A 27,033-nucleotide genomic window follows, 5' to 3' on the forward strand; every position below is an offset into this window, starting at 1 on the left:
TCACACATCTAGATGCACTTTTTTCTATCCAGCACGGTGCTCACAACTCTGAGTTTATACTGTTGTTGTGTTGTAAGCACAGTCCCTGTTTGTGACATTTTTGTGCATCTGTGTAGGAAACAGCTTGATTACAAGTTCTGCTGAGATCACATGTGCCACTAGTCACTACTTTATTTATCCTTAGCAGAAGAAAGACATTTCTAGATTCTGGGTTTCATTTCTTGCAACAGCTGTATTGTTTCTTCATCATTGTGTCTGTTTCCACAATCATTGTCCATTTCAGCCTCTCTAAAGCTGATATCAGGAAGGTAATGGAGAAATCCACTGAAGAATCCTCCTGGAAGGAGGAGCGTACCTATTCTGCCACTACAGAGGAAAGCAAGGTCAGCTTTCTCTTAATATGTAAAGCGGTGTGTCTTACAGTGCAAACTATGATACTATGTTAAAAATAAGAGTTGGTTTTCATAAATCACCAAGCTCATCTATAAAAAGGCATCTCTGTGGACTATGTTTGGAAGGATTCTGTTTTTCTCCTCTGCTGTTGCACTGAAAAAGACCATATGTAGGCCAATTCCAAAAGTCTTACTCACCTAACTTTGGCTTTGTTTTTCCTTCGGTCTGGTTTAGTTTAATTTTTTGCGTTTGAAGTCGACTTGCAGATAATAATTCATGCCACTGACATAGGGCTGTAACATGGATACACACACACACACACACACATACATCTTTTTCCCCCTGTGGACAAAATGTTATAACTTAAACCTAAACCAATCTGTGCAGATAATTTCATTATCACCACATGCTTTTCCACACACATAAATGCCCACACACCTCACACACTCTGGTGATCATTAAAGCAGACCACCAGGTTAACTATGCTCCGTCACACTCAGCTTGGCCTCACAATCTGCTTCTCCTCTGAAATCAGCACGCCCTCATAACCTTTGGCCTATCAGCGAGGAGCCTGGTGTTGTTCCAGCTGCTGATGTTTCTTTAAAGTGATAACACACACAACGCATGTACCATTAATGGTGTGTTTTGAAGAAAGTAATACCATTATAAATTCATATTCCCAGCTTCAAAGTGTTGGATACTCTCAGATGGTTTGGCCTTGAAGCATCATTTTACGTGACATCTGTTCTCCATTATCAGGACTTATTTTCTTCCCAAATTAGTCTCACAGTTTTGTTGACAAATGACAAATGCTTCTCAATGCTTCTTGGCATAATGTTAGTTTTTCTTTGTTTGACCTGTTAATGCTTGGGTTTTCATATGATGTCATATGAGATATTTAGTTGTAATTTTTTACTTCTCTGTTTTAGACCCATCATCCTGCTCATTAAACTTCTCGTTAACAGCTGTTAGGCCATTGCAAGCAGAGACAGCAGTCGTGTGTTTTTCTTCATGGTTTTAGTGTATTTTAGTGTAACAGGCAAGCAGTATGAAATGGTTTATGTTGAAACTAACAGTGGAACTGTTTCTGTTGAAGAGGTACTTACATTCATCAAAAACCCACTTTAGGTTGCATTGAAAGTTAAGTGTTTTCCAGATATATTAAATATAATGACTGGTCTCTCTCCTCCTCTCTGTCAGCCTTCCAGTCTCCTCTCAGACAGAGTTTCTCCAGTCAGTAAGAATAGAGATGCCTCCCCCCCTCCTAGTCCTTCTTTCCAGTCCGCGTCCTCCCTGATGTACCAAGCTTCAGGGCCTCAAGGCATCAAGGGGATCCTAAAGAAAAGTCGCTCTACTAGCGTGGAGTCGGACCACAGCGAGGGCTCGATGCCTGAACACGTGCCAAGCCGACAAAGCAGTGTCACCCTTAGCCACCCTGAGAGCGGGGAGGAGGAAGAGGACGAGGAGGAGATGGAGGAAGAGGTAAACGGGGAAAGTGACAAAGAGGATGAGTCATTAACTGATGACATCACAGACGGTGCGAGTTTCAGCATGGTCAGAGAGCAGAGGGATGGCAACAGCGGCAGCAGCAGAGGGAGCTTTGAGGAGATGCGGAGTCCGTCGCCTGATGAGAGCCTGGAGAAGACCTCCTCAGTGTCTGAGGATGTCGATGAGCTGGAGAGCAGTTTGGAAGGAAGTCTGGGCTCATCACTTAAACAGAGGTTAGGATGTACACAAATATACATGTACTGAGAGAACAAAGCCTAAGTACTAAGTTTCTTTGCTAAGTAAGTACGCTCAAGTAGAATTTGGAATGATGCTGTTTGATGTACAGACCATAAAAAACGTGGCTCAGAGGTGGCTGATCTAGCAGTTGATACAGAGCAGCCACATGCCTGTCTGTGGATACAGAGAACTGATCACAATGAAAATGAACTAAATGTGAAGAATTTTTCAAGCAATTTGGTTTGTTACTCCTACCTGTTAAAGTACTCTAATGTCTGACTGAAGGTTTCTTCTATATATACAATATCACAACGAACCGGTGATCAGCTTAGGGCCAAGCGACCATGCAATCTTCCCAAGTCTCTTAACACCTGCACTTGTACTTGAAATGAATGTTTTTCTAAATAAATTCTGAAATTCATTCATTCATGCATCCATTCATTTATTCTGTCTACATTCTGTCTATTTATTTTTTAGACTGGCAGAGTTTAGTGGGGAAGGTGAGAAGAGGGATAGATCGAAGAAGTCAAGATCATCAGAGGTGATCCAGACGTCGCTGACTGATCGCTTCAGCCAGCTCCAAGATGCTGAAAATTCCTGGAAGAAAAAGGTAAGTTGTTGGCACGGATCAAACACTGAGTGTTCTGTCTGCTCCAAAGTTAAACAGTCTGCATACATGACACCTCTGTAAATTCCCTTCTAATATTTTCCTCCAAACCCAGTATACATATTAGAGAACAATTAGAAACTACTGTGAACTATGTACTGCTGCTTAAATATTTTTCATTATTTTTGCATGTTTTTCGCAAAGAGACCTGATATTGTGGATAAATAATGTAGTGGAGCCGCACTTAAAATGACCCCTTTCCCACAATTCTTTTTGGAAGCTTATTAGCATCAAACTGACTAACCGTACTGCATTCACAATGCAGTGCATGTTGGGTCACCAACGGCACCCACTTCTGCAATCATCTTTCTATGTAGCTTTTCAAAGCAGTACTGCATAATTTTTCAAGATCAAAATCAAATTCTATGCACTTGCTAATGTTTTTCCATAATTTAGTACTTATTTCTCTGTTATGTGACAAACCCAGAGTGCATATTTATTATTGCTTAACATTTTTATTGGTGTGCATTGCTTTTATAGTGACATCAAGTAGAGAGTTACCAGTTTTTTTGAGGGGGGGAGGTTTGGAGAATTGGCAGTAATGAGCAAAAACAGCCAAATATTACGGCTTCTTTTCAGCAAAGAAAGACTTGGCTTTGGACACGTTTCTCTCTCTGCTGAATCAGCTCATTTATCTGAGTTGCTGCCAAGAGGGTGTGTGGTTTGTTTAGGAGGGCTTGGGGTTGCAGAAGATTTGGGAGTGGAGATCCAGGGCTCAGCGAGCTTCCCAAAGAGAATGAAAGACACACCTTCTACCCCTTTGTAAAAGTAAAATTCTACACCATGACCAAACACCTGCAAGCCTTCCAAGCTAATGCTTCCTTTGTTTATTGGTGTTTGCGCTCCCCTTTTCTCTCCTCTTCTCAAAGATACAAAAATAAATTCCTCCATAAGCAAGCTGTTGTATTCATCATAGAATTTTTCCACTTGGACATCCCTAAAACATTTCCACATGGACAGTCCAAAAACATTCACTTGAGGTGATGTCATGTGTATTTGTACAGGGCATCTTCATGCCTGATGCCTGTCAAGTTCAGCGATCCTCTTCAGGGGATTTCTGGCTTTGGTTCATATTTCATCCAAAGATGAGCTCACCTTAGATCCACTTCAAGCCTGGAAAAAGCCGCTCTTTAATTCCCCACTCAAATACTGCAACATGATGTCATTTTATATTTGTGTGGTCTGTTTGCTTTAGAATACATGAGCTAAAGTCAATAGAGACTCATTATCACAAACCGACTCCTCAACACTTGCATGCACAAACATGGTCCAAACTGGGTTTTTTTTTTCTTTTCTTCTATCTGACCTTATGGCCTTTTGAATTTGAAGTTGCTGGTTACTGTAGACGCTACTGTAAAAGACTTGGGAAACGTGTTGCTGAAGCAGATAATTCATGGCTCGCCCAAATTTCTGGTATTTATACTGTGTCTGCATCAGCTCACATATGACCAGTTTTGTTTCCTTTTTTGGTCTCTCTTTTGAGTAAAAGCCATTGTTTTTCATGTTTTGGCGTTTCCTTTTATCCAAAGTTTGCACAGTTGGGTCAGATGTTTGTCCTTTTTTTGGTTGAAACGTGAAAGAAAGAGCAGTGGATGTAACATGTATGGTACAGATCATGATAGGGTCCAGATGTTTCCTGTTAGGACGGCTAAGCTTTTCTGCACACCATGGTGTTGTAAAGTGATGCCTTGTTGTAAATTTGATTTAAAGGAGGCCTGCTGTGTCCTGAGGAATGACTGTTAATCATAAGCTGTGTTGACGGATGGCAGCTTTTTCCCCCTTTAGAAAAAAAAACAAAACAAAACAAAACAGCTGCTCTGTGAGCATAAATGTAGTTCTGGGATAACATTAAGTCACCATTTCTAAATGTTGGTTAGAAAGTCCATACACTGATTGAAAAGCATTAGAAATTAGGAATTTTCTTTCAAGTCTCCAAGACTGCTGAATGTCTGGGTTTCATATTCCAGTGATGACTCAACAAAGCCTAGCTGGGTCTCCAAATTTAAAAAAAACACTCAAACTGCAGCTCCCACACAGGGACTGAAGCGTATTAAGTATTAGCTGGAAACACTGGTCGTAGTTTGTTAGTTTCCACAAAGTAAATGGCATATTTCCAACTAAATCTTGGTGCATTATCTCTAAATCATTGCAAATGGGTTGGACCAAGATAAACTTAATCATAGCATTATCTTGGGAAGCTTTAATGACCCCCACCCCTTTAGACCAAGTCTACCAATGGAGAAATGCATTTTTAGTTAAATCCAACTAGATCTGTAAGCTAGCTTCATGAGCTTATACATTAAGTATGACAGATTTATGCATACACGTTGCATTTTGTAACCATGTACTGTTGTAAACATTCCCGCCCCGCCCACTTTATGCCCCGCCCATGTATCCTTTAGTCTTCCATCTTCAGTCTCACGACAGTAATTCCCATCTTCTTGAGTCGAAAACTACCCTGCTTCTTCCCCATTTTCTACTTCTAATTCTCATTTTTCCCTTTTCTCTTCTTCTTGTATTCCCTTCTTTGTTTACCCTGCTCTCGGTCCCTACTGTCCCCTGCCTTCCTACAGCTTCTGCATACACCTGCAGACTCTTCCCTCTTTCTTTGACTTTGACACCTGCCTGTCAACCTTTCCCCATTCCTTCAGGTGAGTGTGTGCACATGTTTTTTTGCATGTGCCTATTTTGCACAGACTTGATAACTTAAAATGCTGCTCTTATTCATGTGTCCTTGAAAACCTCTCACCCCCTTCTGTTTCCCACTGAGAAACCAGAGCTGGTTTTGCCCCAAGAATGTGTTTTGCTGCTTCACAGGTGGTTGATATCTGTGTCAGTGGTTCAACTGAGGAGCTGCTTACACTGTACAGTACAGCAGGGTTGGGAAAAAATGGTTTCCTGTGGTGGTTTGGGGCCTTTTCCTCCCCTCCCCTCTCTGGGGTCCTGTCAGGCCAAGGTATTTCCCCTCTCTGATTGACTCCAGAGACTGGATTTTAGCTGGAGGGGATATGGCCGCATATTAGTATGTGAGAGTACAACAAGACCATGTATTAAGACAAATACTATAGTTTCTGTTTCATCGTGGTTGCAGGAGATTGTATTGTGATATAAAAAGAAGCCAGATGGGTCTTTTTTTTCTTCTTTTTTTTTTTTAGCATTAAATATTATCAAAGGTTTCATTGAGTCCTTTCGTGCAAAAGTTACGTTGTTGTGAAAACTCATTTCCTTACCCATGTCAGCAACAACAAACAAAACCAGCAAGCTTATTTGATGCTCATCTCTTGTTTATGGGTGGCTGTGGCTCGGTAGATAGAATGGGTTGTGCAGCTGAAGTGCTCTGGAGTGAGGGACTGAATCCCATGTTACGGGCCAGCATGTAAGATGGCAGCTTTGTTTGCGCTTGTGCAAGAGTGAGTGTGCATGCGTTTGTGTGTGTCTATGCATGCCAATGTGATCGAATACAATTCTTTGAACTTTGCTGTCAATGCAGGCTAATATTTGACCACAAAGGCAACCTGTTTAACATGAAAGGATATTAAAAGGTATGTGGAGCTTTTGGTTGACAAGGTTTAGAAATAACTGCAGGCAAAACTTGTCCGCTGTAATTAGTATTGATTTGATGAGTTGGCAAAAGCACAAAATCAAATGCATTAGCTGCCGTCAGGTTCTGGCTTTACATATTCCTGGTCATTATTTCTAAATGTTTTTCTTTGGGGAAATAAAACTTTTAAAGGAGGAGTCCTGGAGCGTTAACTGCACTCACTCTGCATACATTGATTATGCCTCTTACAGCTTGTCCTTCAGTGTACTTGGCAGACAACCGATACCGACCTGAGGAGAAATCTGTGTAGAAGATTACATTTGAATTGCTGCATTCGTCACATAATTGCACTTACACATTTTTCTTAAATTGGTCAGCTACATAGTTTGTTGACATCAGGTTAATGCTGGGAAAAAAAACTAGAGTATGGACAGCCTTTTTTTTTTTTACAAATTTCTCATGCCACATTGCTGCTCAGCACGGTTTCAGCCAAACATCTTTTTCTCTTTAAAGCTGCTGACATCTGTAAATGTTTAAATTGACTCTACACTGCGTGAAGATGACGACGGCCAGCGGCTTACACAGATCATCATTCATCCGCACGAAAAAGTCCTCTGTAAATTCAACCAAGCTATTTGGTTTAGGGAATCCCCTCTTTGGGGGGGGGGGGGTTATTTTATTGCCTTTAATAGAAATCCCACGCAGCACAAATTGTGATACAGTCGCGCTCATGAAAAGAAGTTGAATAACGCATCACAACTGGCACATGAATTTACAGCAAAAAAAACCCTCAAAGGTAAAAAAAAACAACCTCCTTCGACTTTTTACAATTGTCTTGTGCAGCAAACATTTTTCAGTCTTGGAATTACTTTGACTTGTGCAATTATAGAATGTAAATAGGTCTGGTCTTGCTGGGCTAGACTAGGTGTACCACTCATGGTGAGTTATACTCTCTGAATAGCTCATTATTTGCAAAGAAAGACAAAGTGGTGGCAAAATTCCATGCGGGGACATAAAATGCTTCAAATGTATAGGAGGTGAACATCATTATTTACTGTAACACGGCTCCAGTGGGACATGGGGGGCAGTAAAGAACCATTAGTAAATTTTTTTTATAGTTGGGTTTGGGTGAAAGATGGCCGCAGGACTAAATCACACAAGGGAAGTGCTGCTAAATAATGAGCGACGAATGGCAGTGATGTATAAATAAGGGTTTTGCTGTTTTCGTTTAAGGACTGGACATTCTTTATGTTCGTATTTATTGAAATTTCGTTTAAAGGTAAAATTCTTTACAAGTAGTTGCTCTTGGACAAAACCCAGCCTCTCCAGGATAAAATAGGAAGTCTTGGAACTTCTTATACTTGCATGCTACGAGCGTGCTCTTTTATCCTGAACCCTCACCGGAACACATAGTCATAACTCTTTTAAGTTTTTTTCATTTCACTCATTTGTCGTTTCTTCTCTGCGTCCTTTGTAACAGTCTGTTTTCGGTGAAACGAGGTGGAAACTGCATGCATTACCCACATTTTGTCCCTTGTTTAGTAAAAAAAGAAAAATAAATCCTACCATTTTGACATCTTAAGGCAGATTGTATTTGAATCCAACAGAAGTCCAACGTTGATCTGGAGCCAAAGATGTCGCTTGCAGAGAGGATGAAGATCCTCAAGGAGAAGGAGGAGCAGTGGAAGTGCAGAGGCAAAGGAGCAGCCAACGACTCGGTCCAGTTCACTGTGGCTGGACGAATGAAAAAGAGAGGTGAAGTTGTAGCAGTTTTTCTAATTCTGCTCTAGGTGGCCCAAGTAAGCTGGTTGTGAGGCAAAGACTAACAGTTGGAGCAGTTCACTTTTGTAGTTTGTTTTTGACTTTTCTCTTTTTTTTTGTTTTTCTCTTTGGTGCTCGATCAGGTCTCGTGTCAGATGCAGGAAAGGAAGAGTCACCCAGCATCTCTCTCAAAAAGTCTCATGCCACACCTGTGAAACCGCACGAAGGTATTAATTAATGGGACGTGTCTGTGAGCACTGCAGATGTGAAATGTAGCAGCCGAACTCAACTCTTCTATCTCTGTGCCTCAAATCTCTTTTTGATTCCAGTAGAATTCACATTTACAGTTTTACATGTCCTTTGAGCCGTTTCAATAGCTCCTTTAGTGTAGTAGCGTATTTTACTCAAACAAACACCAAGCCACCACCAATTAAATATGTGCGCCTTTTTCTGGATAGAAATCTCCACCAGAAGCGATGTCAAAGTGGAGGGGGATAAACGTCTGGACAAGCTGGAGTCCTTCTTAGACAAGCTCCACAGTAAAGGTACAATCCTCTTTTGTGTACGTTTTGTTTTGTTGTCTGTGTATTAAAAAAAAAAAAAAAAGCCCCATTCACAGCCTGTTCTTTCTTCTATCTTACCGAAACCTCGTCTTTGGTCAGCTCACTGAGAGCAAAACACAGCAAAAAAGCCTCAGTCAGAGAGAGAAATGTTCCGTGTAACGCTCCCCTTTTGTCCCGTCTGTGTCCTGATATCATGGTCGCGGTGTCAGGCGTGAGCAAAAGCAAGACATCCACCATCGAGGTGACTGCAGAGATGGAGAAAGAAGTGATGACGCTGGATGACGAGGAGACGTTCGGCAACTTCTACAAATCTGTCTCGCCCACGACGCTCCTGGACTCCAGTGTGGTTTTGACTGAGGAAGACCTCAGCCAGATCCAACCTGATACACCAAAGTTAGTCCATAATTACTCCAAATTTTCATCACTTTTCTTGCTAACAGAATTGTTCAGTTTGTAAACATTTTGCAACAATGCTGTCTTAAGTGTTTTGTTAAAAAATAAGTGAATAAAGATTCTCTCTTTAGACTCACGTCAGCTGTGGCAGAACACAAGCGCGCGGTGCGACCGGCCAGAAGGAATCAAGGCTCCAGGAACCCTCTCCGTGCTCTGGCCGCCCGTAACGACATCCGGCAGGTCTACACCGAACAGAGGCTTAACGTGGCCTCAGTGGAGACCAAGAGGATCCAAGTGGAGAGAAGTAAGATAGTTACTTATGTGCAGTAAATAAGGTTTTTACACAAGAGTCTTACACTGCCTAAACATTGCACCAAAAGATGAAGAAAAAAAAACCCATTAGATTACAGTTCATACAATAGATTATGGTAGTGAACACATTTAAAGTAAGTTGAAACTGCATGACATTCACTTTTATTTAAGAACTGAAGATCTCCTGAATGTGTTAGCAGCTGTGCTGGTCATTGGTTTCTTCTGCTTTTAGCGTGGATATTTTCAACATTCAGTTCCTCTTTGTGGATGTTCCTTAGTCCAAACTGATCTCTAGGATCTTTTCTGTTTACACAAGAGAAAGTGGGCTCCACAGCTGCATATACTTGCTTTGTAGAGCTCACATGGAGTTGGTTATTAGAAAGTGTGTGCTTCTAGAGGTTTGGTCACGTCACTTGATCTATTGATTGCAGATTAAGGAATAGAAATCAGTTAGTTAAGCCCAGTATCATTTCAACATTTAGTACATATTAACAATTGTCTTCTTGTTTTCTCACCCATTCAGTGGCAAAACATTCCAACCTGGCAGACGTGGCCTTGGCGGGCCTTGCCAGCAAGGAGAACTTTCGCAAGGTTAACCTGCGCAGTGTGAAGTCCACGGATGTTGTGACCAACAACAGCGCGGTGCCTTTCAATAAGCTCATGCTGATACGCATCAAAGGTCAGAAAACATAGGAGGATTTACTGTGTTTGTTCAATACAGAAGTTCTAAATGTTGAGCTGCCACAACTTTATTACAAAGGGAGCATATAAGATGGCTGAATATCAAAGGTGTATTTCCTGTGAATAGAAAATGAACAAACCACAAAAAGAGGATTTAGTTGTATTAACGTTGCAGTGATATGCAGTGAAAGCTGTTGTTGTCTGCAGGTCGGAGGCATGTCCAGGTGCGTTTGGTGGAGCCCACGTCCAACTCCCTAAACAGTGGCGACTGCTTCCTTCTCATAACACCAAAACACTGCTTTATGTGGAGCGGAGAGTTTGCCAACGTCATAGAGAAAGCTAAGGTAGTACTGTTCCCACACAAAGAGCCTCATACTTGTGGTTGTCTATTGTTGAACTCACTGGAAAGAACACATAGACACTTTAGCCTGCTCTCATAACTTTGTGTGAGTCGCAACTGCAACAGCTGAACAACCGTATATGGAAACCTATTGGATGACCTTCATTATGAACAAACTACTTAGCAGTTGAAACTGCATCCTGCGAGATGTGCCAGTCATTTTGCATCTTATAGGCCTGATAGCAGTCTCTGTCGGTGGTGGAGACCCATATTTTACAAATGTAATATGTTTTGTGTGACGCCAGGCGTCGGAGATGGCATCATTTGTTCAGGCCAAGAGGGACCTTGGCTGTAAGGCCCTGCAGGTAACTCTGCTGGAGGAGGGCATCAACACCGAGAGCAGATGGGCCAAAGAGTTCTGGAGCCTGCTGGGAGGAAAGACCAAATACAGAGGTACAGAAGTTGCTCTCTTCCAGACAGTTTAGCCACAAACCTTTGGACCTCTAATACGAAATGATACAGAAAGGTTCTCTGCCCTGTTCACAAGAACCCAGCTGCATTGGTCCTGTCTAACACAGGTGGACTGATATGACTGTCATTCTACACATATATTTAGCCCAATGAAAGTACTATGTGTGCGCCTGTGTGTGTGTTACAGGAGCAGGGGAGCCAGACGAGGATGAGCTGTATGAGAGTGGGGTGGTGGACTCTAACGGAGTGTACAGACTGCAGGGAGACAAACTGGTGCCTCATGAAGATGCCTGGGCCTCTATCCCAAGTGTTACTTTGCTCAACTCCAAAGAGGTAAGGTCACTCATATGTATCAGAGGTTGCTATAAGTATGGAGCATGAAAGAGTTTAAATTAATTTAACATCAGTAACGCTTCAGGAGCTGTGCAAAAAGTGCAGTACAAATTTCAAATGGTTTTGTTGTTCATGTTGAAGTAGCTGTAATAACCTTAACTTTCTCTTTTCTGTCCTCCTGCTGCCAATTACACATTCTAGGTCATAGTGTTTGACTTTGGCGGTGAGGTGTACGTATGGCATGGGAAAGACGTGCCCTTAGGTGACAGAAAAGTAGCTGTGAAACTGGGCAAACAGCTCTACAGTGGAAGCTACGACTACACCAACTGCAGAGTCAACCCATTAGATGCATCCTGCACAAACAATGATGTGCCTCAGTGAGTATTATACCAAAGCAGTTCACACTTTTGTGTGAAATTAGACATTTGCCATGTCTAATTTGAGTTTTCTACTTTTGCGCTCATGTGAAGTGAGCATGAATGCACAGATAGTGGACATACATATTTGTTAGATAATTTCTTGTGTTGTTATAGCCCCCTAGTGGATTTATTATAGCAGTACAGCTGAAAAGATGAGTCATTTTTTGTGTGTGTGAGTTTATGATGTCTGTGTGACATGCAGGCAGGGCGAGGGGCGTCCCAGCTGGGCGCTGTTTGGCAGGCTGTCGGAGCACAATGAGACATCTCTGTTCAGGGAGAAGTTCCTGGACTGGGCCGAGAGGAAGAAAGAGGAAGCAGCTCAAGCTGAGGAAGTCAAGGTTGATGAGATTAAACTAAGTGTCTCTATATTAAACGACACAGCTGCTATGTATCTGTTTAGAGTATTTGTGGTCACTGTTAGTTCTTGTTTAACCTTTTATTATGACACTCAGTCATCCTGGCAATGCTTCAGCAACTTAACTGGAGTGCACCTGTTCCTGATTTAATTAATTGGACATAATTAGGATACCATATGCCTGTCCATCTAAGCTCTCACAGTTGATGGTTGTCAGTGAAAAACAAATCCTTGAGGTTGAGAAAACTGTCTGTATAGCTGTGAGACAGGATTGTTTCAAGGCACAAGTAACCAATAAGTCAATGGTCAATATGAATGAGATCCAGAGATCTGTAGAAGAGATGGTAGAAACTTACAGAAAGACAGCCATTGTTGCAGCGATCCACCTATCAGGCCTTTACGGTTGAGTGTCCAAACAGAAACAATTTTTCACTAAAATACTGATGACAATTTTGCCAGAACAAATCTGAATGACTCTTAAGATCATGAAGGGTTAGGGTTAGGATCTCAACAAAGGCTGGACTGTTTAAACACAATAGCATGTCTCAATAGACACCATGACTTTGCACTGCTGCTTCCCAACCAACCGGGCTGAGTTTGAAACTTTCTGCAAAGACAGATGGGAGAATCTTCCAAAAAATTATGTGCAGAGCTTTTATAATTCCCAAGAATACTTGAGACTATTATTGCTTACCCGACCAAGATGCTAAGTGAAGGGCCTGGATACCCATCTAAATGATTAGGAGAAAAACAATTGTACTATTTTCTCATTTCAAGATAAATCAGAAACGACTTTGAATGGTCTAAAAAAATATGCTTTCCATTGTACCTTCTATACTGTGTGAAGTAACAAATTCCAAACTAACAGAAAGCCTTCTTTTATTTGCTCAGAGCCCAGACCACTCCATGCCACGCTCCCCTCTCGATTTGGAGCTGCAGCCATGTGATGCCAAAGCCCTACTGGACAACGAACCAGAGCCGGTGAAGACAGTTCTGGAGGGGGTTGATGTGCAGCGGGGTCACGGCCTGGTGAGAACAGAGGATGGGAGACAGGCAGCGTTGGACACAGTGGCTGTAGAAGCCTGGCACATCAGAGAGCACGGAGAGGAGGAACTGCCTGAGGAAAGCTTGGGCCAACTGCACGAGGGGGACGCCTACATCATTCGCTGGAAGTACTCCATCACCACACTTGGTGAGCTATGTGACAATAAGTTAGTTTAACTGTTGATGGTAATATGTGGATGGATTTTAAAGTGAAGTCTTTGAAGAAGTGAAAGTTTTTTTGTTTTTTTTCTTCTTCGTTTAATGTGGTTCTTTATCTGTTGTGTCAGTGGGGAAGCGGCAGAAACCCGGGGAGCTGAGCGCTGGAGGCCCTGGGCGAGAGAGGACCGCCTGTTTTTTCTGGCAGGGCCGTCACTCCAGCGTCAGTGAGAAGGGAACCTCGGCTCTAATGACGGTGGAGCTTGGCAGCCATCGGGGCTCACAGGTGGGTATCGGTTCGTCACAGACTAATTAGAAATGTCAAGTTTTAGAAAACTGTCAATGCCTGTGGTGTGTTCGGGTATTTGCTCATATAAATGTGTCCTTCTCCGTGTGTTTGTTTCTGATTTGCTGTGCAGGTGTTGGTGAGTCAAGGAAAAGAGCCCCCGTGCTTCCTGCAGCTTTTCAAGGGAGGTTTGACCATCCATAAGGGCAGTAGAGAGGACAGTGCCAACAATGGAGGTACGAGTGATGTGGAAGCTTTGATTTACTGTAAAATACTGTTTCAGAGTCATAACTACCAAAACATCAAACTTCTGCTAATACTCAGTATGCTAAGTATTATAATTGAGTCCATTATTGAGTTAACAGTCTAAAAGAGCATACTCCATACCATGCATGTCTCCTCGGCCTGTCTGCAGGTACTTGGAGGTTGTTTTGTGTCCGTGGTGAGGCTGAGGTGGAGGCCTCCCTGGTGGAGGTGGACTGCCAGCGTGCCAGTCTGCGCTCTCGTGCCTGCTTGGTGCTCCTTAATGCTCAGAAGAGCCAGCTCTACTTGTGGCACGGATGCAAAGCACATGTTGGCTCTAAGCTGGTGGCCAAAAGAGCAGTGGACAAACTAACCCAGAGGTAAGACGGAGACGTGCATGTGGATAAATGTGCGAGCGATTAACAAGCATGTGGCTGCGGCGGTTGACTGGTGTCTTTCTGCGTTTTCAAGGTGCCCGACGGAGTTAGGACTGAGCAGCACCAACAGGGTGAAAGTCGAGGAGGTGGAGGAGGGATCTGAACCTGCGGAGTTGGTCAAGGCTTTAGGCCCACAGGACAAGAAGGCTTATGACTGCATGCTGCAAGGTACGGCATGTCAAGCTACTTAAAGCCACTTAGAGACTTAGCGGTCAGAAGAGAGAGGGATCATCAATGAGTGTGCGTATGTGTGTGTTATTTGCAGATCCAGGAAAGTACAACTACACGCCTCGGCTGTTCCGACTGAGCGCCAGCTCTGGGATGTTTGAGGGGGAGGAGCAGCTGTATCCCGCCAGGGTGACGGAGGGAGTCATGGCGATGCCTTTCTTGCAGGACAACCTCTACTCCGCCCAACAGCCAGGTAACACTAAAACCAACCAGACACAAACAGAGATTTGTACATACACGTTTTAAACGATACAAACAGCTCTAAAAGTAGCTCAATTAATTTTTTTTTTTTTTAAAAACAAATAAAGTTAAAACTCTCAAACACAAACCCTTGAATTAAATTGAATTGAATACTACTTTATTAATTGCAAAATAGGAAAGAATTGTTGCTGCACAGAGAATTAAAACAGTCAGTCAAAAAATAATAATAATAAATCAGCAGCAGAGTTGTTTGTTGCGGGCAGGAATGAACTCCAGTAAAGTGCGGGATGTATTTTACTAATCCTCTATTTTGCCTTTGTAAATAAAACAATCCAAATCTGGGACAAAATGTAACGGGTTCTTCTTTTACTCGTGTGTAACTTTGTCTTGAAGTTTCATAAAATCCAGCTTAGTACTTTTTGTGTTGTCTTCCCTACAGACATATGTACTATAGCACTGTGTCCGAATCACACGTATTTAACCAAAGTAGTTAATCTTTTGGTTTTCTCATTCCCTTTCAGCATTGTTTATGCTTGACAACCGCATGGAGGTGTATCTGTGGCAGGGCTGGCAGCCTGAAGACACGCAGCGCACCGGATCCGCAAAGATGCGTTGGGACAGCGAGAGAAAGTGCGCCATGGAGACTGTGCTGCAGTACTGCAAAGGTTCGCACACAGGGACTCAAGTGTTTCTTGTTTTTGGCATCAGTTTATACACCTTCACATTTATAGAATTTGTTAGATTACTAATTGAAGGAGAGAACAAAATTGTTAAAGCAAGGAAAGAGAGCTGCTGTTTGTGGGAAAAAAAACACTGTTTGTTTCCCATGTGTAACAATCCAATCTTATTCAGGAATTGTTTTCTTCAGCCGTGTGGTGTAAGCCATCTTTTTTTCCACAAAGCGTAGGTAGTTGGCAGTGTCAACATAGTTTGAAGGCTCTCTGGAGCCACTGTTGAGTTGCAGTATTTTTGATGTGACACCATCTTTGACTTATGGAGACTAGTTGTCCCTTTTGATACCTTCAATTCATGTTACTTGATGGTATTTAGATCTGAAATTATACTTGACTTTTAATTCTTAAGTTATCTGTGTGGTGCTCTTATTTACAGAGAAGAATCCTCGGCGCCCCCCTCAGGCTTACCTGGTCCTAGCGGGGTGTGAGCCCCTGACGTTCACCAGCATCTTCCCCTACTGGGAGAAGGACCCCAGTATTACTTCAATGGTGGCTGACCTTCTTCTTAATGTTTTCTTCATATCGATAGAATCCACATTATCTAACTAAGCAGCTTGAAGTTGTAGAGTTTTGCACGTATTTATCAAATGCCATTTCACTGTGCTTCAGGCGGAGAATTCCAAGAGCAAAGTGGTCCTGGTGAAGGAGGCGCTGTCCAAGCTCAGTAAGCAGCAGTACTCCATTGAGGAGCTGACCAGCAAGCCTCTGCCAGAGGGAGTGGACCCTCTACGCCTGGAGGACTACCTGTCTGACCAGGACTTCAAGGTAGACGCACAACTTCTCAAGATGAGCTTGAATAGAATTCAAAAGGGACATTTCATAATGATATTCAAGCAAGAGTTATGAGTCACAATGGAAGCATGTAGAATGGATCACAGCTTATTCGAGCAGATGAATGCAGATTTAGATATTCTAGACACATAGATGTGCAGTCTATCAATGACTGCGTGAGAGCTGTAAGTACAGCATTATTGCACTTGTTGACCATCACCTTGTATAGATGGTGATTTCTGCCGTTTTATTTGATTGCTTTGTAGACACTTCTTGAGATGAGTCGGGTTGAGTTCAACGCCTTGCCAAACTGGAAACAGAAGAATCTGAAGAAGAGCAAGGGTTTGTTTTAAAAACACGTCATTTTGTACACAGATAATGTTTTTTTTTTTTTTTTTTTTATCCTTCTCAGCAGCTTTTCTTGCACGTTTTATTTCACTAAAAACAAACATCAAAACCATGTCATTTTGTAAAGGCTTGCAGCAAAGCAACTGTACAATTTTGTTCAAATGTTGATCTATTTTTAAAAAGTTTTTTTTTTTTTTTTTATGTTACCTTGTAACGGAACTATTTTATCCACCAATTATGTGCAATTGTTAATCTTTTTTTGGTGAAATATGGTAAAAAAGTATGGACTGATAGTTACCTTCACATTATAAATATGTAATATACCTGTGATGTGTGTTGATGTTTACTCGACTCGCGTGTGAGAATGTGTTTGTGGTTTTTAACCGAGGGGGATCTTTTACATTTAATGGAAAAGGCCGGCTCCAGGTGCAGGGGAGAAAATTGCCTTGTAAAAATGTCACACTTTGAAGATGGCAAAACAAATCAAAAGTTCCGAACACGATCCCTGAAAATTGTGGTTGTTTGATGATCTCAGACCAAGATCTAGACACGGACGTCTGACTCTTCCGTTGAAATGACTGCAGAAATGTATTCCCTCTTTTATCTTTCATTCTTTAAAAAAAATAAAAATAAAAAAAACTACTAATTAGCTTTATGGATAACGGTTTTAATGGAAATCTTTGAAACCTGAAAGTGTGGTACTGTATACTTTCTGGTTCTCATAAATAATTGCCTCTGTGCCGGCGATGGCAGCCCTCTGGTTGCTTGGGACCAAATCAGTTCTGTTTGTTTTGTTTTGTTGTCATTTATTTTATTTTTTTTTTGTCTGTTTGTTGGTCTTTTGGGTAAATGCACAACTTTAGAAGTATTATGTATGCATGTGTTTCGGTGTGTGTTTGAGACTGTGAGAGTGTACCTGCTGCATAAACTGCCTTTTATATTGAAACCTGTGCTCCTTGTAATGTTATGTTGCCTATAAAACTGCACGTGATGTCTGAGTTAGAAAAGCCTCTGCAGTCATGTATTCATTTGTTGCAATATGCATCTTATCTGTGATAAATAAGATATGTATTATATGTAGAGGCATGTATGGGAGTGTTAGTCAGACTCAGCATTCCCTTTGAAATAAAAGGGGGGAAAAACAATGTGTTCAGATCTTCTAAACTTCACCGGAGAGGATTTTTATTAAAACATCAGTCTTCCAACAAAATGTCTGGCACTTTTTTTTGTTCTTCCCTGGAGACATTTTGTCATAAGAGGTAAAGAACAGGTGTAAATCGTAAAACTCCATTTTAAGGCTGTGCTTACGTGACGTGATTGGAAGAAGGGCATCATTAAAGTTGTTTGTAACACCAGTTCCTCTCCTGCTAAAACAAGGGTCTGCAGTGAAAATGCTTCCTGTTTCAGTGCATATACAGAATATGTCTTTGGAAAAGCTTTTTTTTGTTGATGTTCACCATAAGGGTAACGCGGCTGTGCAGCCAGCAGTGTTTAGACTTGTATGTTTTAAGAATCCAGGCTACATGCATTTCGAAGCCAAATCCTTATGAACAGGACTTACAGGTGGAGATAATAACGGTAACGAGCCCTGCTAGCGAACCAGCTAACAGAACTGGAACTGATCCATCTTCTAAAGTAAGGAGAGCCGGCGTTATTGTCATCGGTGATATGCGAGTTAAACACAGTGATTGTTGTTGTTTTCACGTGAAACCACCAGGGAGCGGTGTCTGATCAACCTTAACTTTGTCTAAGGCTGAATAATTGATGAAGGATGAGCAGGATGTTAGAGATCATAACAAATAGACAGAAAAGACGGGGGAAAAAAAATACTTGTTTATGTTTATGCATAGACTCATTGGAAGTAAACCCTGTCAACAAGGGTTGGGAATACAAATTGGGTTCAGCCTGACTCGTGCATTGCAGTAGCTGCTTTGAACAACATCTGCTTATTAAGGATTCAGTGCATCTGTGAAACACACATATCGGAAAATCAACTGGTTCCCCTCTCCGTACCCTGATGTCACGATGATGCAGACAAATGTGCGGCAGCAAAGTTATTTCCACAACAGATGGCAGGAGGCAGTCCATGCTTCCCCAAACATCAACGGGGCGGCCAGTTTGTTTGTTTATCATACATCAACTTTGTCCTGCCTGCATTAATCAGCTGCCTAGCGCTGCCTTCTGGCTGAGGTGCCACAGCAACCCAGAGCGCCGACACGAAGGCAAACAATGTGGCTGCTAATACAAGGCAGATTTGGTTGAGTGATAACTTGCTGAATATGAAATGAATGAATGAGCTGAAATTTAATGGTCAACGGCTTTGATCAGACCACAAACCATGACTGAGAATGAGCATGAAGAGCTCCTACATGAGTACTTTAAGCGATTTCTTCATAACATATTGGTAAAGTGTATAAATGACTTCTTAATATTCAGGCTACCAGGATAATTTAGTCTTTCATTTTAATCAGCCCATTCTGATTTTACAGGCCTGGTTTTAAAGGTTGTGTACACAAGAGCTATACACACTGCAAGGAGTCAGGAGGGCCTTGGTCTTATCCCAGAGACCCAAAACAGGCAAAAGAGATGCAAATGAACAGATGGGACATAATGAAAAGGTTAGAAAATGGCAGAGGTGTAAATAGAATTATAAAAAGACTATGAAGAAACCTAGAGTGGTTGAGATGTGAAACAACAGAATGGGACACTTCCAAAAAAAACTTCCAAGAAGACATGCAAGGTATCTACAACATTGTAATAGGATGTAAACCGAGCACAAACAGGGTGCTGTGACCAGTCCAGGATATGCCCCACAGCCAGCCTTGTGTCAGCTGGGTTAAACTTCAGCCCCCTGCTGCCCTCAGAAGGACAAGAGCGGGCACAGCAAATAGATGGATAGATGTCCGTAATCTTAAAAGACGTGTTTGCAACACGTCTAAAAACTATGGGCAACAAAAGACTGGAGAAGTCAGTGTTCCTAAAAACCACTAGTTGGAAGAACTAATTCAGTTAATAGGCAACAAATCAGTGACCTGATTGGGGAGGGAGAGTCTCCTGATAGTAAAGATTGGCGGAGGGTCAGTGATCTGGAAAAAGACTGCATCTACAAATTCTGCCTCTGCCTTGATGAACGGCATTTTGTGCTGATTTCAAACCTTTAAAAAATAGACAAAAATAGCTCAGGTGATTTTTTGATTTCCCTCGTTCTTTGACAAATGTTTACTTTTTAGTGCTAAAAGATGTGATGAAGTCTTAACGGCTTAGCAGAAGTGGATGACATAAAAAAAAAAAGTCGATCAATTCTCCTCTGCTGCAGTAGCTTTATACGCAGCTTTGTGGACGTCTTCTAGAATGGCAAGATAGGACGTGAGAGTCGAAGAGAGAACTGTTCGGATGAGATGTAAGTAACTCACAAAGCAATATCAGCTGGCTTGCTTGGATAGAGAAATAAAGAAATAAAACCTCTTGTTTCATGAGAGAAATTTTGAGGCCTTGAAAATTTCATTGTGAGGTCTGAGCGCAGCAGCCAATATTGAACTGAAAGAATCCTGCAATAACCTTGGATGCCTGAGCGTGCCAATGTGTTTGTGGTCGGTGATAATGTTGTTAATCAATGTAGCTCCCTGACTCCCTGGTCTCCCAGCAGCACGCTGACTCTGGATCTCTGCTGCTCAGATGAGTTTGAGCGAGTTCTCCCAGACTTTTGAAGAGCTGCAGCGGGGTTAACGATCTGAGCTGTATTTACAGCTCGTTCTCATCAGAATATACATTGATCTATAAATCCCATTTGTATCCTCTGAAGTTTTTGTGCAAGTTGAATTTCTTTTCAAAATGTTTCTGTTCTCCATTTTTCTCTTCGGGTTAAGGACCTCTCATGTGTCAAAGGTTGCTTCACAACAAGCACTTACTTTTCAACTACTTGGTCTTTAACATAACTTTTGATTACTTAAATTAGTAGATATTTGTAGAGATTTTCTTTTTTTTTTTTTTACCACCAGCCCCAAATTGGGCTGTTTGTTCATAAAAACAGTAATAGTTTTATCTTTTTTTTAGCTTGTAACCACACCTTTTGCGCTTTATGAGTAAATAGTTGGGATTAAAATGTGACAAGTCATTTCATTGATGAAGGGAAGATCTGTTTTCTCTTCTGACTCCACGACCCTATTGAGGGCAAAATTGCAGTATGTGAAATACTGAAGACCTTCTCCTCCTCTTGAATGCTCTTGCATTATTTTAATAGCATCATGATTGAATAAGAAGTCTCCACCACTTTTTTAAAATGCCTCTTTTATTTCCCCCTTAAACTTGCACAGACAAACACACATTGTGAGCAACCTGTCTGACGTAGTTCATTAGGTGTTGTAGACGACTCAATTCTACAGTTGAGTTTTAGGTGTTGCAACAGTCAAAAGAGATCAGTTTATGGCATCAGTTGCATGTTTGTACCCTGCTGCTGACCTCTGCATTTGATTTGCTCTGCCTGTGTTGCTGGTCATTGGTGACAGGAAGATTCATCCAAGTAATATTTTGAAACCGCTCGGCCTTTTTCAAACTATTTCTATGGATGACCTTCGAGATGGTTTTGTGTTACGAAACATCTGACACATCGTGTTCTTCATCCAAACCCCTTCGTTACATTGTTTATCCATAAGAATTTTTTTTTTCTCCCTTATTTGCGTGCACACTTCCTGTCATCACAAAGTGATGCCCTTGGTAGCAGCTCAGTGACTTATGGAGGATTCATCAAAAGTTAATGGTGCATAAGTGGGTGTGTGCTTCTGCGCGTCCTTCTTGAATTGTCCTTGAATTTGAGGCAGTGAATTATCTGCAAGTGTGATGTCAAACACTCTATTATGGGATGAGTTACAGGCAGCAGGCCTCACTTTCAAAAGAGAAAAAATTGAAAATACCATTGCTTTCTTTTTTCCAATCAGAATTGTAGATATTTTATGCTAGTTAGAGAGGATAGATCAGGAAAAAAAAAACTGGAAAAAGTCTTATTGTTTGGTTGTCTTCGGGGACTTATCCATAGAAATACACGATTAGATCTAAGCTCCAGAAAGCTGTGGGCATGGTGGTACATATGTTTCTCTGATTGCTTTTTTGAAGGTTGAAATGAAACTTTGAACATCCATTTGAACAGAACATTATTGAACTCTCTCTGAAGGTTTACTGTCAGAAATGTTATCAATAAGTCAACGAGTACAAGTACCAACTAAAGATACAAGCAAGTTAGAAAAGTGCTATTTTTTAACTGAAAATTTGAGGCTTTTGGAAGATTTTCTCTTTTGTAGTAATTGAAATAATAAATAGATATTGTCACACTTGGAGAGAACACACATGCTTGGGATTAGAGAGCTGTTCCCACTGAGTCAATTACTGAAGTGAGCATTTGCATTGTCTGGTGTGTGATGTTGGCACATGATGATGGTATTTCCAGGCAGTGGATGGTGACAGTTTGCCCACTTCAAGATAACATGTCTGAAATGACCCACATACTAATGCTCCTTATGTATATAAGCTTGCTCCAAACGGAGAGAAAACAAGTTCATAAATTTTCATTCAAATTTTCTATGCCAACCGTATGCATACACATGAAGACAGAGACGCAGATCCCTCAGTGACAAAAGCCAAACAGTATCGACCCTGACATCAGTTCTGTTTCCCTCGGATGAGACGGGAACTGCGGATGACAGATTGATTGAAAGATCCTCCTCAGGCTCTCATCCATCATGTCGGCCTGTTTAATATCCTCTTGCTGCTCATTCCATTTGCTGGAAGGAGACAGAAAACCACTTAGGACAGCCTTGACCATCGAGTCACCCATAGAGGCTTTGGACCACACACAGCTGGGTCTCTGGTATAAGTACCCCCACAGAAAGCAAGGGGTCCATGATTTGTTCAGCTTGTATCAATACAAAAGGTTATTTACCCTGTCCTTCAGACAAGAAAGCTGTAAAACCTGTACCTGATAATGAATATGACTGAATGTTATAGGCTGGTAGTTGAGCTGCTTGATAATCTGATGCCTAAAGTTCTGTGAGGGTTTTTCCAACCTGGAATGCTGGAAGAAACTTAAAGAGATTTGCTTAGACTCCCCTGAGATATAGCTAATGCTGACGATGCGGCAAGTTTTAAATTCTTTTTTTACGAACACGTTTAAGTTAAGAATGAGGCTGTGAAGAGGGTATAAGATATTGCATATGTCAGCCATAACAGTTTTTTCTCATTCTACATAAGTTGTTCAGTCAAACACCCCAAGAAACAGCAGCACAGATACACAAAGAGCTATTTCTATTTCTATTTCTATTTCTATTTCTATTTAAGATTAAACACCTACATAGAAACCTTGGGAGGAGGTATTTCAGCATTTTTCAGCATTTTGTGTTATCTAAAGGTATAGTGAAAGGTATGTAGTGACAAATCTGAGGATCTCAACCAACTAAATACTCATCACTTCACCCTCAGCAGTGCACTGGAGAATCTATGGCAGCGGCGAAAGCCTCCTCTCATTGTTAATCAAGCTATCAGTTGATTAAATGTGAAAATGGATAAATGGAAATAGTTTTGAAATAGCTAAAGATAAAAACTGGCAAATTTAGCAAAGACTGATGGACAAAAAGACAATGAATGGATAAGCAATTGTACACAATACATTGAACTGTCAAAACATTTGTTTTAATGGGCAATGGGAAAGTAACTGCAGTAAAATATTTGGAGGTTATCATCAGATTCAAGAAAAGGACTGCCAGGGTCCTACTGACATGTTCCCCTTTTCTTTAGACAGTGATGAACTTTTTTTTTTCTTTTTAAAAAGCCATCTTAATGGAGTCATCAACAATAAGTTGGAGTCAAATAAAAAGCGGCAGCACAGTTATGCGAGTCAATTTTTTTGTTCCAAATAGAACGACGGAACTCAAATAGTGAGTAGGGTTTTAAACTTTGCATTGTTGACTTTAATATTTAGGGGCACAGCTCTTGGAGGTAACAATTTCTCCATTTAGGGATGCCGGTGAGCCATACATTTTGTCCAGATTTAACACCTTAGCATCAACTAGATGAATTGGCAAAAGATATCTGTAGATGAAGAGTCTGAATGACAGACGATCTTTGATCTTTGATCTTCAAACACAAGCGTAGCCTTGACAGTTAGCATCAGCAATGGCTCAAGATTTTCATCAGAACAGTTAAATGGCAATTGGTTCAATGTTTTGTTAAGACATTCACGTTTCCCCGACAATGCCTTTTCATATTCATAACTCCCTGACTCTCCTTTAGCATCACCACCAGACTGAGGGTTTGTTTCCTTTTTTGAAATACCTCAGTAACTTCTTGATGGATCATCATCAAGCAGATCGGGCAAGTTTAATTGAACGATGAGTGAATATGTGACGTTCCCTGTCATCCATTGTCCTATTTTCATCAGCCTTTTCCCAATGTAGTGTTACTCCTTTGTCATCGGCTGAAAGAGCAGCCGCAGCTGTGGTCTTCTGTTGCTGTGGTCCATCTGCTTCAAGGTTTGATGTGTTGTACTCTCAGACATCTTCTTCTTCACGCCGTGGCTGTAACATGGTTATTCGAGTTACTGTCAGCTCGATCCAGTCTGGACATTCTTCTCTGTCTCCTTAGGCACTCTGATGCAAAGAATTGCCTCTCACTGGGTCTTTTTTTTGGCATTTGTACAGCCACAACACACCACTTAAGTCACCTCTCTTCTCGATTCTTTAGATTTAAGCACATACTCATGATCATGTCCAAAAGCTGAAATGTGTGTTCTGCTATATGATTGCCTGTTTGAATATTTGTTTTAACAAGCATTCGGATTGGTGTAACTAATGTAGTGGTCAATGAGAGTGTTGTAATGCCAGAACTGGGTCTTTTAGTGTTGTGTGTGTAAAATTATGTGAATAACTTTAAAATCCAGTGGCTTTTGATACTTGACTCGCTTACTTTGTTTTATGAAGAATTGTAAGTGAGGAGAGGTCATGTTTGATCTAAGTCAAAAAGCTCAATTACTGGACTGTAAATTTCTCTTTCATCATCAGACAGCATAGAGCCATTGAGCTTTAGCAGTAAAAGCGGACCTAAATGTGAGCATTTAAAAAAGGAGTTTCACAGGCCTAAGGGATTTTAGTAAACGAAGACTGTTTTGTAATTGGCCCATAATTTCTATACATAAGACTCAGCTATGCCTGTTCTGTACTTACTAAAGTTAGAGAGTGTGCTTGCTGTCTAATCCTTGCTAAGCCTGTTGGGTTCTCTGATACAGCTAAATGGGGTTGCCTGCTCTTTCACAGGGAATATCCTCATATGGCAGAAGAAAACCAAATTACCTCAGCAGGGCTGCAGTTTCTGCCGTACATCATTTTCTTCTTTCCCACTCACTTCCAGTCTCTATACACAGTAATACCCTCTTTTCCTGCTTTTTATGAGGTGATTTACTACAAAATGACACTTTCATCGTTGTGTCACAAGGACCCCGCTGACTGAAAGCAACAATCTGTGCTAGCTGGCGAAAGTCGGGACAACAAAATGGGAGCGATTTTCTAGAAAATGTATTCAGTTTCTGTATGTTAGTGCTTTATTAACTACATCGTTTTTCCCCTACTTTTTTTTTATCCCTTTTCTTTCTTTGACCTCGATTTCTTCCTGCAGTTTATCCTTAAAGTTTCACTGGGCAGCAGTTAGGCTAATGTGTGTGTGCGTGCGAGTGTGTGCGTGCGAGAGTGTGCGCACGTGTGTGTGCGCACGTGTGTGTGTGTGTGTGTGCGTGCGCGTGTGTGTGTGTGTGTGTCAAAGATGTGTGCATATAGTATGAACAGGACGTCTTTTTCTGGGGCTTTTTACTCATATGTTTTGTGCTTCGAAGCACATGTTTTATTCCAAGTTTAGAGGGTTCCCCCATGAGTCTCTTGTGGTTACACGTCTTCAAAATTTTATATTTCCACTGCATGCAGTACATATGCGCCTCCTGTGATTTTACACACTCAGCTACGTAGATGCTGTGAAATTGCTTTTACGGTTGTTTACCGTTGCCTGTAATGCTCACTGCACACAAGCAGGCTGCAAGGGCATTAACAAATATAATCTGCAAAAATTCTAAAATGTAAATCACTCGCTGACTTCTCAGCTGAGTTTCAGTGTCACTGCAGGTGTTTTGCAGCGCAGCAGCATGTGCCTGACTTTCAGAGATGTTTTTCTCTGGCTTCCTCTCTCCCCCTTTCCTCATCTATTCCCTCCCTTTTTGCCTTTTCTTTCATTCATGGCTTGTGGGCCACCACCCTGCTTCCCCTGCCCTCCATCCTGCTCCCTTTCCCCATCTCTTTTAAATCAGCCATCAGCTGCAGCGGACAGGCTATTTTCCAGCTCAGCACCGACATCTGTAACTTGGAATCGAAGGTGCTCCTATGTACACCATTGAAGGGGGAGAAACACAATGTGGGTAATTTGGCCTTGATTACTTCCACCAAAGACTGACCCTGAATTTGTAGAGGACAAATTTGGTCCTGTTTAGTTTTGTGACATTTTCTATATAAGATCTTGATCTCTCTTTCTTCAGAGATGTCAATTGGTGCATGTTTTCTTCATCGTTGGTAAGCTTGAGTAATCTGAATTGTATGTGGTGAAATAGGATAGAAATGAACTGCTCTCTAATTGTCCCATGTGGTTTCCCTTGACAGGTTTTTCCTACGTGTCAAAAGTGTTTGCAGTGTCGTGGTTATACAAAAGGTGGCGGGGGTTGGGAGGGGGCTACAATTTAATTGCAGGCCTCTGCTGCAGTTGTGATGACAGGAGCGTTGCACTATTGAAAATGATGGGAACTCTGTAATTGTGATGAATGATGTGTGACGGTGTGCGACACTGAAACACTAGCCCCATTGTTAAGTGACACATCTGACTCTGGCTCACTGGAGGATAACGGGTCCTCACTGGGCCCTGAGGAAGTATTGAAGTCAGACAGTTGACACAATTCCTCAAGCTTGTGTCAAATCGCGCACACAGCAGACTCTGTCAGAAAGAATTCATATGATGAATATGCAGGCTGTACTGCCATGCAGGTGCAGACACAGTCAAGTTCTTTGTGATGTAAAAAAAAAAAAAATACTCTTCACACATCTGCAGAGCAGGGACACTGTCAAGTGTTTTTTCCCCAAGAGACAAAACAAACTTTAATTTTTTTTCTCAACAGGATTGTAATTTTCTCTGAGTAACATGGCTTGCCTTTGGTGTTTGTGCTAATGTTGTCAGTACCCCCAGCATGTGTGCTAAAGCAGCAAATGGAGAGGTGACGGATCCAGAAGATGATTTAGATTTTTCATTATTTGCTTTCTCCTTAATATCTACAAACATGCGGACGCATTTTTTCTTTTTGGCAGCATCCTCTTGCGGTTTATATATCTGAAAAATGCAATAAGGATGATACAACAGCAATATTCTACGAAAAGCTCCATTCTAGCAGCAGAAGGGACTCTCTGTGGTGCTCGGCGACGCTGCATTCATAGTGTTTTCATCATGTCTCACCTCAGTGCAGAACATTACAAGCATTAGCTATCAAGGGAGTTTATTAGTGGCAAAAACAAGATTTCCCCACAATCCCACCAGCACGCATTTCCCATAATGGTGCTCGTACA

General features: G+C 41.5%; 1 protein-coding gene across 2 annotated transcripts in view; it reads left to right on the top strand.

The window, feature by feature from the left end:
- LOC140278105 (supervillin-like) overlaps window positions 1-27,033 on the top strand; it is a 156,004-nt gene that overhangs the window by 13,852 nt on the left and 115,119 nt on the right. The window contains exons 5-28 of one of the 2 annotated variants that reach the window (XR_011909177.1): window positions 284-383; window positions 1,594-2,114; window positions 2,596-2,728; window positions 7,934-8,081; window positions 8,231-8,314; window positions 8,546-8,632; window positions 8,860-9,043; window positions 9,175-9,347; window positions 9,879-10,034; window positions 10,244-10,380; window positions 10,682-10,829; window positions 11,035-11,180; window positions 11,382-11,557; window positions 11,802-11,937; window positions 12,846-13,146; window positions 13,286-13,440; window positions 13,574-13,676; window positions 13,856-14,063; window positions 14,155-14,288; window positions 14,386-14,541; window positions 15,071-15,214; window positions 15,660-15,772; window positions 15,893-16,048; window positions 16,321-17,292. Coding sequence is in view for 1 of the 2 variants with exons in the window: in XM_072373021.1 (XP_072229122.1) it covers window positions 284-383; window positions 1,594-2,114; window positions 2,596-2,728; window positions 7,934-8,081; window positions 8,231-8,314; window positions 8,546-8,632; window positions 8,860-9,043; window positions 9,175-9,347; window positions 9,879-10,034; window positions 10,244-10,380; window positions 10,682-10,829; window positions 11,035-11,180; window positions 11,382-11,557; window positions 11,802-11,937; window positions 12,846-13,146; window positions 13,286-13,440; window positions 13,574-13,676; window positions 13,856-14,063; window positions 14,155-14,288; window positions 14,386-14,541; window positions 15,071-15,214; window positions 15,660-15,772; window positions 15,893-16,048; window positions 16,321-16,407 (3,886 nt within the window). In the remaining variant the exon portion in view is untranslated. Of the gene's footprint in view, window positions 1-283; window positions 384-1,593; window positions 2,115-2,595; window positions 2,729-7,933; window positions 8,082-8,230; window positions 8,315-8,545; window positions 8,633-8,859; window positions 9,044-9,174; window positions 9,348-9,878; window positions 10,035-10,243; window positions 10,381-10,681; window positions 10,830-11,034; window positions 11,181-11,381; window positions 11,558-11,801; window positions 11,938-12,845; window positions 13,147-13,285; window positions 13,441-13,573; window positions 13,677-13,855; window positions 14,064-14,154; window positions 14,289-14,385; window positions 14,542-15,070; window positions 15,215-15,659; window positions 15,773-15,892; window positions 16,049-16,320; window positions 17,536-27,033 lie in introns of those variants that run through there. The other variant, XM_072373021.1, reaches the window with a different exon arrangement.

The sequence above is a fragment of the Leuresthes tenuis genome, unplaced genomic scaffold (assembly GCF_036924035.1).
Source record: "Leuresthes tenuis unplaced genomic scaffold, fLeuTen1.0.hap1 SCAF_20, whole genome shotgun sequence".
NCBI lineage: Eukaryota > Metazoa > Chordata > Actinopteri > Atheriniformes > Atherinopsidae > Leuresthes > Leuresthes tenuis.